The following is a 12,033-nucleotide window of genomic DNA, read 5'->3' as shown; positions in this document are numbered from 1 at the left end:
CAACAGGCCAGTTACATCATCAGGTGGTTTAAGTTAAGTGAGGATCCTCGCCATAGGAACCCCAACTTCCCCACAATGTCATATGTAACAAGTACAGTTATTTAGTATTGCTGTTGTGGTCCTTGGTGGAAGAAATATGTCAAGCCTGGTACTTAGATGAATTTTAAAAAATTTATCATCAACTACTTTTAAAATCTGTTAGTGGCATTGTGAATCTCATTAACAGGCATGTTCTATCATGCAGTCTTTCACAGACCAAAATTAACTTGTTGAGGGCATGAATAAGAAACTGATTATATAATGTGTCGTTTTATTTCTGTTTATATTGGCTTTCAGTGTTGCCATTTTGAAGGACTCTTGCTTTAGAATAAAAATGAATAATTATATATACATTTTTCTTTAGGACCATCTGAATCTGACAATTTTTCTCATAACCTGAGAGGAGTAATCCCAAGAAGTTTGGAATATTTGTTTTCCTTAATTGATCGTGAAAAAGAGAAGGTAAAATTTACTGTAAAAAGAAAATGAATTCTATGAAATACCTCGTTTTGAGTAGTTAGCTACTAATAATTAGCTCATGATACATGGAGGGGCATAGATAGTAGATAGGCTAGTGTGGTATAAAAATACCTTTGAATTCTTACAATGAAGGATCCTGAATTTTTTCTGGAAGTATTTAGTTTTTAAAGCATGCATCATCTGTGAACCCAGATTAAAAGAAAAAAGAACGCAGTACTTCTTAGGTTTTCAGATTTTGCAAGACAGTGTGTAATAAAATCTTAAGTGAGGAAAACAAATTCATTAAGCCCTGTCTGATGCATCTGGGCTTGCAATGGACTGCAGGTGTCCCTAACTCTGCATGATATCCAGTAGTGATGGGTTCATCCTTACGTCCTTTGCAGCACCTGCTACCACCTGACTATGATCTCTTTGTTTCCCATGTGGCTGCATCATTATGGTGATAAGGGCTTCTGTTTTCTCTTGGCACCTATTCTCACAGCAGTTCTCCTGGCTGTGCTGCTTCAGCCTGGAGAAAAGGCTGAACAGCCATTAGTGTTACATGTTCTGTTATGTGTGCAGTAAGGAGACTGATGTATGCCATTTGCTTCTTTGCAGAAACTATCCCTAACCATTGTAGTTAGACACACACATTGCATTCCAGTGAAGTAAGTTTAGTGTCATGCATTTCTGTGGTTAAAAATCCTATAGACTTTTAAAACAAATTATTTTCAGTCTTTTAAAGAATGTAACACTTGCTTCAAATAAAACTTTATTAGGAAGTCCAATATGTAAGACAAATACAAATGGAATTGCTCTTCTCATCAGAAGAAAAAAATTATGTAACTATGTACAGTGATGGATGGTTAACTAGGCTTACTGTGATGATTTCACAACATATATATAAATATTGACTCATTGTGTTGTATGACTGAAACTAATATGTTGTATGTCAGTTATGCCTCAATTAAAACAAAATGGGATTGCTTATCTGGGATGCTGAAGTCCATTTCATTTTGAGGCACCCCTAAAAGGCTGTAGGCTCTTGGGACCACAGTTTGAAGCTGCTTTAAAATATAGTGATGTATTGAAACTAGTTATCTTAATTTTCTTATTGACTTTTGGGCATCTTGTGTTGTGTAAAGGATAACATTGTAATCAATTTACATCTTGTGAAGTGAGTGAAAGAGTAATGCTTATGAAAGATAGGGATGATCTCATGAAAAGAATGTATCTAAATGGGGATTCTGTTTCACAGGCTGGAGCTGGAAAGAGTTTCCTTTGTAAGTGTTCCTTTATTGAAATCTACAATGAGCAGATCTATGACCTCCTGGACTCAGCATCGGCTGGGCTGTATCTGAGGGAGCACATCAGGAGGGGTGTCTTTGTTGTTGGTGCGGTGGAGCAGGTGGTGACTTCAGCTGCTGAAGCCTATCAGGTACCTTGCCCTGAGTGATCTGACCCCCAGCCAGTAAGCATGCTGTGAAAAAACACCTTGCTCTCAAAGAAAAGCAAGAATCAAGTTACTAATATTTGTAAAGGCAGAACACAGGATGTTCATGAGAACAAAAGAAAAAAGGATATGACAGTGTTTTATGACTCCCCTTAGTTAAAACAGGTATTTGAGCCTCTTGATTTTGCATTTTCATGCTATTCATTCTATCAGGCTAGACGTTGTAAAAAAAACAAAATGAAACAAAACAAAACATTCTGTAGGTCACTGAGGGATAGTTTGTTGTGTCCATATTTCTTTAGTAGTTCCTCCTGGGAGCTATCCCTTTGAGGAGCTCTTGGGATCTCCTCAAACCAGCTGGCTATTCTCTTCCCTTTATTTTCTACCCTTGTTTACTTCCTGAGTGTCAAAAGCCCACCTCTTTTGAGTATTCAGCTCAGGACAAACACCTCTTGTCAGGAATTTACAAAATATTCTGCTCATGTTTTTATGGTATCTGACCATACCAATTGATTTTAAACATTTTTTATTATGTAATATTTGATACATATAAAATCTTTCCATATGCATATGTTACTAAGCATATTGTCAAAATGAACTTGCAGGACAATTTAAAACCCAGATATCACCAACACAATCTTATTATCTGTGTACTCCTCCCTATTCATGTTTCTGGCTCCTCCTAAACATAAGCAGTATGTTGAATGTGATTGTCATTTTCTTGTACTTTTAAATCATATATGTATGTATTTCTTAATATGTTGGTTTGCCTGTTTTGAGTTTTATAACTTTTTTAATACTCAGCATGGTTTATGAAATTGATGTTGCATTTCACTTATTTTCACTGCTGTGTACCCCATATATGGTACGTGTGTGTATGTGTGGGTGTGGGTATCATACACAGTTCATTAATTTAGTCTTCCATCTTCAACAAGTCTGATTAAAACCTTTTAAACTTTGACTTTCAGAGTAAGAGATAGGTTTTATATATGATCCACTGCATATATACATACATATTCAAAAAACAATGTGATTTTGACTGGAATTGCATTGCAGTTACAGACCAGTTTGGAGAGATTGACATGTTTATGGTATTGAGTCTGTACATGAACATGGTATGTCTCTCCACTTACTAGTTCTGTAATGTCTTGCAATATAGTAATGTTCACCATAAAAGTCTTACCTTTTTTTGTTAGATTTATTCCAATATACTTTATATTTTTTGATGCACTTGCAGAAGATTATCGTTTAGAAGATATTCTTTTTTAAATTACATTTTGTTTGATGGGTATAGAAATTCAGTTGGCTTTTATAATGAGACCCTTGCTAATAACTATCTTATAACATCAGGAGTGTGTGTTAAATTTTGTCAGATGCTTTTTGTACTTACATTGAGAGGATCATATGGTTTTTCTCATTTAACATGTTAACATGACAAAATAATGGATGAGATTTGTTAGGATTTTTCATCAGTGTTGAAGATTGTGATCAACCTGCAATTTCCCTTTTTTCCTACTCTCCTTTTCTTGTTGTTGTTGTTTTGTTAATCACCTTACATATTTTCTGGGAGTTTGTATGACTGGAATGCTGTGTTCTTAAAAAGTATTTGTTCTCCCGAATTATCTGGGCCTTGTTTTGCGAGAAGATTTTTAACTACAAATAAAAATTCTGTAGTAGAGCCATGCAGGCATTTTCTGTCTTCATGGGTCCGAATTTTGGGTAATTTTAGTATTTGTAGAAAAATTTCCATTTCCTCTCAATTTTCAAATATTTTGGTATAAAGTTGTTCCTAGTATTCTCATTTTTAAAATCTTTGCTGAAACTAAACTTTGTTTTCTTTTTTTGTGGTTGATATTTTATATGTCTTGTTCTTCATTTTCTTTGTTTTTACTTTCTTTGGGTTTATCCTACTGTTTATTTTTCTAACTTCTTAAGTTGGTAGTTACCTCAGTTTGGCCTTTTGTGATGTAAGTATTTAATGCTATACATTTACTTCTTAATATTGTTTAAACTTCACACAAATTTTAATATCTTAATTGTCACATAGATCTAAGTATTCTTCCATTATATATTTCCTTTTTGATCCATGAATTACTTAAAAATGTGATTTTTAAATCCCCAAATTTATGGGAATTTTTAATTTATTTCTCATGTTGATTCTTAATTGCCCTAGAATTAGAGAATGTAGTCTGGTGTGATGCCTAGTCTTTGAGATTTATTGAAAAGTAATTTATGGATTAATACAGTGGCAAATTTTTATAGATGTGTGCTTGAAAAGAATATCCTTGGATACAGGGTTTTATATTTTGTTAATAGGTTTGTCAGTATAATCAATACTTGAGAGAGCTGTACTTATCTCCAACTAAGGTGTTGGTTTTGTCAATTTTTGTCTTAATTTTTGCCAATATAAACATATGTGTATACATATAGAAATAGACTGTTTTATTAGACATATATACAAGTAATAGAATTAGTATGTCTTCCTTAGATTTGAATCATTATTTTATATTGATCCTAAGTCCTTATATTGTCCCATTAACAAATTTTGCATTAAAATGATATTTTCTTTGATATTCATATACTGCTCAGCATTCTTTTGATTATTTCAAGACCTGGTGTATGTTTTCTCATCAGTCTCTCTGTGTTGTAGGTATTTTTTGTACATCATTTAGCTATATTTTAGTACATGTGTTTTTTTTTTAAGCATTCTTGATAATATCTTACCTAACTTAAATGTACATAATGTGATGATATTGTTGGGCTGGTTTCTACATATTCCTTCATGATTTCTTTCTTGCTTTCGTTTTTTTTTTAAGGCTTTATTTTTTAAGAGCAGTTTTAGGTTCACAGCAAAACTAAAGGAAAGGTAAAGTCATTTCCCATATACCCCCTGTCTCCGCACATGCACAGCCTCCCTCATTATAAACATTCCTACCAGGGTAGTACATGTGTTACAATTGATGAACCTACATTGACACATCCTAATCACCCAAAGCCCCGGTTTACATTAGAGGAGTTTTCTTTGGTGTTTATTGTACATCCTATGGGTTTTCCTTCTGTTTTTGATCTAGTATGTAGCATCATTTGTTGAAAACAGTTTTGTTTTTCCCATTGAATTGCTTTTGCACCTTTGATGAAAATCAGTTGACCACACATGGATGGATTTATATCTGGTTGTATTCTGTTCCATTTATCTATATGTCTCTTTTTGCCAATACAAAACTGTCTTATTGTAGCTTATTATTACTAGGTAATAAGACTTGAGATCAGATAGAGTAAGTCTTCCAACTTTGTTCTTTTATAAGAGTTATTTGGTTATTGTTGATATTTTAGTACATGTATTTTTTTTAACCATTCTTGACAATATCTTGTGAAGATATTTTTATCTAAATAGAAGCAGTGTGTGAGTTTCTATAAAAAAGGCTACTGAGGTTTTTTAATGGAATTTTCTTGAATCTGGCAGTCATTATTGGTAGAATCAGTATCTTAACAATACTGAGTCTTTCAGTCCATGAACATTCATCAAATACTTTTGTAATTTGTTTTTGAGTTTCGTTTGTGTTTGATTTTTATGTATTTGAACAAACATTTTTTAAAAATTTTATTTTGGTATCATTAATCTACAATTACAGAAAGAACATTATGTTTACTAGGTTCCCCCCTTCACCAAGTCCCCCCACATACCCCTTCACAGTCACTGTCCATCTGTGTAGTAAGATGCTGTAAAATCACTACTTGTCTTCTCTGTGTTGCGCAGCCCTCCCCGCGTCCCCCACGCACTATACATGCTAATCGTAATGCCCTCTTTCTTTTTCCCTGCCCTTATCCCTCCCTTTCCACCCATCCTCCCCAGTCCCTTTCCCTTTGGTAACTATTAGTCCATTCTTGGGTTCTGTGATTCTGCTGCTGTTTTGTTCCTTCAGTTTTCCTTTGTTCTTATACTCCACATATGAGTGAAATCATTTGGTACTTGTCTTTGTCCGCCTGGCTTATTTCACTGAGCATAATACCCTCTAGCTCTATCCATGTTGTTGCGAATGGTAGGATCTGTTTTTTCTCTTATGGCTGCGTAATATTCCATTGTGTATATGTACCACATCTTCTTTATCCATTCATCTACTGATGGACATTTAGGTTGCTTCCATATCTTGGCTATTGTAAACAGTGCAGCGATAAACATGGGGGTGCATCTGTCTTTTTCAAACTGGAGTGCTGCATTCTTAGGGTAAATTCCTAGAAGTGGAATTCCTGGGTCAAATGGTATTTCTATTTTGAGCATTCTGAGGAACCTCCATACTGTTTTCCACAATGGTTGAACTAGTTTACATTCCCACCAGCAGTGTAGGAGGGTTCCCCTTTCTCCACAACCTAGCCAACATTTGTTGTTGTTTGTCTTTTCGATGATGGCGATCCTTACTGGTGTGAGGTGATATCTCATTGTGGTTTTAATTTGCATTTCTCTGATAATTAGTGATGTGGCGCATCTTTTCGTGTGCCTATTGGCCATCTGGATTTCTTCTTTAGAGAACTGTCTATTCAGTTCCTCTGCCCATTTTTTAATTGGATTATTTGCTTTTTGTTTGTTGAGGTGTGTGAGCTCTTTATATATTTTGGATGTAAATCCTTTATCAGATCTGTCATTTATGAATATGTTCTCCCATACTGTAGGATACCTTTTTGTTCTACTGATGGTATCCTTTGCTGTACAGAAGCTTTTTAACTTTATATAGTCCCACTTGTTCATTTTTCCCTTTGTTTCCCTTGCCCGGGGAGATATGTTTATGAAGAAGTCACTCATGTTTATGTCCATGAGATTTTTGCCTATGTTTTTTCTAAGAGTTTTATGGTTTCATGACTTACATTCAGGTCTTTGATCCATTCTGAGTTTACTTTTGTGTATGGGGTTAAGACAGTGATCCAGTTTCATTCTCTTACATGTACCTGTCCAGTTTTGCCAGCACCATCTGTTGAAGAAACTGTCATGTCCCCAGTGTATGTCCATGGCTCCTTTATCGAATATTAATTGGCCATATATGTTTGGGTTAATGTCTGGAGACCCTATTCTGTTCCACTGGTCTGTGGATCTGTTCTTGTGCCGGTCCCAAATTGTCTTGATTACTGTGGCTTTGTAGTAGAGCTTGAAGGTGGGGAGCGAGACCCCCCACTTTATTCTTCCTTCTCAGGATTGCGTTAGGTATTCAGGATCTTTGATGGTTCTATATGAATTTTTGAACTATTTGTTCCAGTTCATTGAAGAATGCTGTTGGTAATTTGATTGGGATTGCATCGAATCTGTATATTGCTTTGGGCAGGATGGCCATTTTGAGATATTAATTCATCCTAGCCAGGAACATGGGATGAGTTTCCATTTGTTAGTGACCTTTTTAATTTCTCTTAAGAGTGTCATGTAGTTTTCAGGGTATAGGTCTTTCAGTTCCTTGGTTAGGTTTATTCCTAGGTATTTTATTCTTTTTGATGCTATTGTGAATGGAATTGTTTTCCTGATATCTCTTTCTATTAGTTCATTGTTAGTGTATAGGAAAGCTACAAATTTCTGTGTGTTAATTTTTTATCCTGCAACTTTGCTGAATTCTGATACTAGTTCTAGTAATTTTGCAGTAGAGTCTTTAGGGTTTTTTATGTACAATATCATGTCATCTGCAAATAGTGACAGTTTGACTTCTTCTTTACCAGTGTGGATTACTTCTATTTCTTTGTTTTGTCTGATTGCCGTGGCTAGGACCTCCAGTACCACGTTGAATAACAGTGGGGAGAGTTGGCATCCCTGTCTTGTTCTTGATCTAAGAGGAAAAGCTTTCAGCCTCTCACTGTTCAGTATGATGTTAACTGTGGGTTTATGATATATGGCCTTTATTATGTTGAGGTACTTGCCCTCTATGCCCATTTTGTTGAGAGTTTTTTTTTTTGAGAGGGCATCTCTCATATTTATTGATCATATGGTTGTTAACAACAATAAAATTCTGTATAGGGGACTCAATGCACAATCATTAATCAACCCCATGCCTAATTCTCTACAATCTCCAATCTTCTGAAGCATAATGAACAAGTTTTTACATGGTGAACAAGTTCTTACATAGTGAGGAAGTTCTTACATGGTGAACAGTGCAAGGGCAGTCATCACAGAAACTTTCGGTTTTGATCACGCATCATGAACTATAAATAATTAGGTCGATTATGATTATTCATTTGATTTTTATACTTGATTTATATGTGAATCCTGCATTTCTCCCTTATTATTATTATTATTATTATTATTATTATTATTTTTAATAAAATGCTGAAGTGGTAGGTAGATGCAAGCTAAAGGTAGAAAACATAGTTTAGTGCTGTAAGAGGGCAAATGTAGATGATCAGGTGTGTGCCTATAGACTAAGTATTAATCCAAGCTAGACAAGGGCAACAAAACGTCCACAGATGCAGAAGATTTCTCTCAAAAGAGGTGGGGGGGAGGTTCTAAGCCTCACCTCTATTGATCCCCAATTTCTCACCTGATGGCCCCCCTGCGACTGTGCCTGTCTTAGGTTGTTCCTCCCTTGAGGAATCTTACCCATCTCTGGCTAACCAGTCATCTTCCGGGGCCAAACAGGGAAATGTATAGTTGGTAAGTGAGAGAGAAGCAATATTGTTTGAAAAGGTTAGCTTTCTACTTTTTTGCAGATTTATGCCCTGTGGCTTCTATGCCCAGCATTTGTCTTGAGGTATCTTTACCACTTGGAAGAATTATGATACTCGTTAATTTGGATATGAGGCACGAATTCTACTTAGGGGTTGTAATTATGAAGGAAGAAGAGAAGCTGTAGAAGTAGCAGGTGGAAGAAAACCTGGGAAGATTGATTATTTCTTTGACATATCTTCTTGTAGAGTAACTTCAGCATGGATAGGGTTTAAACTACTAATTAAATTGTGCGCACACATTAACAGAATAGGAATACAGTTATGTAACCAAAGCATACCTGTAATTACCAGCCATCTCCAGTGAAACCAAGAAAACCAGTTAGGCACCTTAGGCATTTGTGAAAACTTATCTATGATATGGTGGATATTGTCCAACTGAACTTGAACAGTCTTAGAGAATTCAGATAAATTAAAACAACCCATTCCTGGGGACTGTTCACATCCCATATGTTCTTTTAAGAGTAAATAGCCTGTAGTTTTAAGATTTTGGAGTGCTACAATGTGCACTTCTCCTAATTCTTGGTTGAGTTCCAACAGTATAGAACCAGTCAAATTTGTTGTTTTACTGTATGCACAGGCCAGCTTAGATATCTCCTTCATCATTCCCATGGCAAGTCCAGGAATTGGTGGGATGAGTGCATCTACACCTGTGGCAGTGCGTGGATTTTTGTTGGGATTTTTTTGCTGATCATCTTCTGGCATGAGTCTTCCTGAGAGTGCTGCTGTTGGAAGTTCTTTTTCATATCATATCTTAGTTCATTTTCGGGGTAGCCAAATTAGGCTTTGATCCTCTGTACAAACACAAACAGACACTTTGCCTACACTTTTATATGCCCTTTATATCATTGTGTAGAACTCATTGGAGGTCACCACACAGGAACTGCTTTTTTTTTTTTTTTTATCATTAATCTACACTTACATGACGAATACTTTGTTTACTAGGCTCTCCCCTATGCCAGGTCCCCCCTATATACTCCTTTACAGTCACTGTCCATCAGCGTAGCAAAATGTTGTAGAATCACTACTTGTCTTCTCTGTGTTGTACAGCCCTCCCCTTTCTCCCACCCCCCTATGGATGCTAATCTTAATACCCCCCTTTTTCTCCCCCACTTATCCCTCCCTACCCACCCATCCTCCCCAGTCCCTTTCCCTTTTGTACCTGTTAGTCCATTCTTGAGTTCTGTGATTCTGCTGCTGTTGTGTTCCTTCAATTTTTCCTTTGTTCTTGTACTCCACAGATGAGTGAAATCATTTGGTATTTCTCTTTCTGTGCTTGGCTTGTTTCACTGAGCATAATACCCTCCAGCTCCATCCATGTTGCTGCAAATGGTAGGATTTGCCCTTTTCTTATGGCTGAGTAGTATTCCATTGTGTATATGTACCACATATTCTTAATCCATTCATCTATAGATGGACATTTAGGTTGCTTCCAATTCTTGGCTATTGTAAATAGTGCTGCAATAAACATATGGGTGCATTGGTCTTTCTCATACTTGATTGCTGCATTGTTAGGGTAAATTCCTAGGAGTGCAATTCCTGGGTCAAATGGTATGTCTGTTTTGAGCATTTTGATGTACCTCCATACTGCTTTCCACAATGGTTGATCTAATTTATATTCCCACCAGCAGTGTAGGAGGGTTCCCCTTTCTCCACAGCCTGGCCAACATTTGTTGTTGTTTGTCTTTTGGATGGCAGCCATCCTTACTGGTGTGAGGTGATACCTCATTGATGATAGTTTTAATTTGCATTTCTCTGATAATTAGCGATGTGGAGCATCTTTTCATGTGTCTGTTGGCCATCTGTATTTGTTTTTTGGAGAACTGTCTGTTCAGTTCCTCTGCCCATTTTTTAATTGGGTTATTTGTTTTTTGTTTGTTGAGGCGTGTGAGCTCTTTATATATTATGGACGTCAAGCCTTTATTGGATGTGTCATTTTCAAATATATTCTCCCATACTGTAGGGTTCCTTTTTGTTCTACTGATGTTGTCTTTTGCTGTACAGAAGCTTTTCAGCTTTATATAGTCCCACTTGTTCATTTTTGCTGTTGTTTTCCTTGCCCGGGGAGATATGTTCAAGAAGAGGTCACTCATGTTTATGTCTAAGAGGTTTTTGCCTATGATTTCTTCCAAGAGTTAAAAGGTTTCATGACTTACATTCAGGTCTTTGATCCATTTTGAGTTTACTTTTGTATATGGGGTTAGACAATGGTCCAGTTTCATTCCCGTACATGTAGCTGTCCAGTTTTGCCAGCACCATCTGTTGAAGAGACTGTCATTTCGCCATTGTATGTCCATGGCTCCTTTATCAAATATTAATTGACCATATATGTCTGGGTTAATATCTGAATTGTCTAGTCTGTTCCATTGGTCTGTGGCTCTGTTCTTGTGCCAGTACCAAATTGTCTTGATTACTATGGCTTTATAGTAGAGCTTGAAGTTGGGGAGTGAGATCCCCCCTACTTTATTCTTCTTTCTCAGGATTGCTTTGGCTATTCGGGTTCTTTGGTGGTTCCATATGAATTTTTGAATTATTTGTTCCAGTTCACTGAAGAATGTTGCTGGTAGTTTCATAGGGATTGCATCAAATCTGTATATTGCTTTGGGCAGGATGGCCATTTTGACGATATTAATTCTTCCTAGCCACGAGCATGGGATGAGTTTCCATTTGTTAGTGTCCCCTTTAACTTCTCTTAAGAGTGACTTGTAGTTTTCACAGTTATAAGTCTTTCACTTCTTTGGTTAGGTTTATTCCTAGGTATTTTATTTTTTTTGATGCAATTGTGAATGGAGTTGTTTTCCTGATTTCTCTTTCTGTTGGTTCATTGTTAGTGTATAGGAAAGCCACAGATTTCTGTGTGTTGATTTTGTATCCTGCAACTTTGCTGTATTCCGATATCAGTTCTAGTAGTTTTGGGGTGGAGTCTTTATGGTTCTTTATGTATAGTATCATGTCATCTGCAAATAGTGACAGTTTAACTTCTTCTTTACCAATCTGGATTCCTTGTATTTCTTTGTTTTGTCTGATTGCCGTGGCTAGGACCTCCAGTACTATGTTAAATAACAGTGGGGAGAGTGGGCATCCCTGTCTAGTTCCTGATGTCAGAGGAAATGCTTTCAGCTTCTCGCTGTTCAGTATAATGTTGGCTGTGGGTTTATCATAGATGGCATTTATTATGTTGAGGTACTTGCCCTCTATTCCCATTTTTCTTAGAGTTTTTATCATGAACGGATGTTGAACTTTGTCAGATGCTTTTTCAGCATCTATGGAGATGATCATGTGGTTTTTGTCTTTGTTTTTTTTGATGTGGTGGATGATGTTGATGGACTTTCGAATGTTGTGCCGTACTTGCATCCCTGGGATGAATCCCACTTGGTCATGGTGTGTGA

General features: G+C 36.4%; 1 protein-coding gene across 1 annotated transcript in view; it reads left to right on the top strand.

Moving 5' to 3' along the window:
- KIF15 (kinesin family member 15) overlaps positions 1-12,033 on the top strand; it is a 167,600-nt gene that overhangs the window by 75,291 nt on the left and 80,276 nt on the right. Inside the window, exons 6-7 of the mRNA XM_057497184.1 lie at positions 404-501; positions 1,757-1,936. Coding sequence (XP_057353167.1) covers positions 404-501; positions 1,757-1,936 — 278 coding nt within the window. The remainder of the gene's footprint in view (positions 1-403; positions 502-1,756; positions 1,937-12,033) is intronic.

This window comes from Manis pentadactyla, chromosome 1, assembly GCF_030020395.1.
Source record: "Manis pentadactyla isolate mManPen7 chromosome 1, mManPen7.hap1, whole genome shotgun sequence".
Classification (NCBI taxonomy): domain Eukaryota; kingdom Metazoa; phylum Chordata; class Mammalia; order Pholidota; family Manidae; genus Manis; species Manis pentadactyla.
The sequence above is the reverse complement of the archived record's forward strand: the minus strand, read 5'-3'. Positions and strand labels throughout refer to the sequence as shown.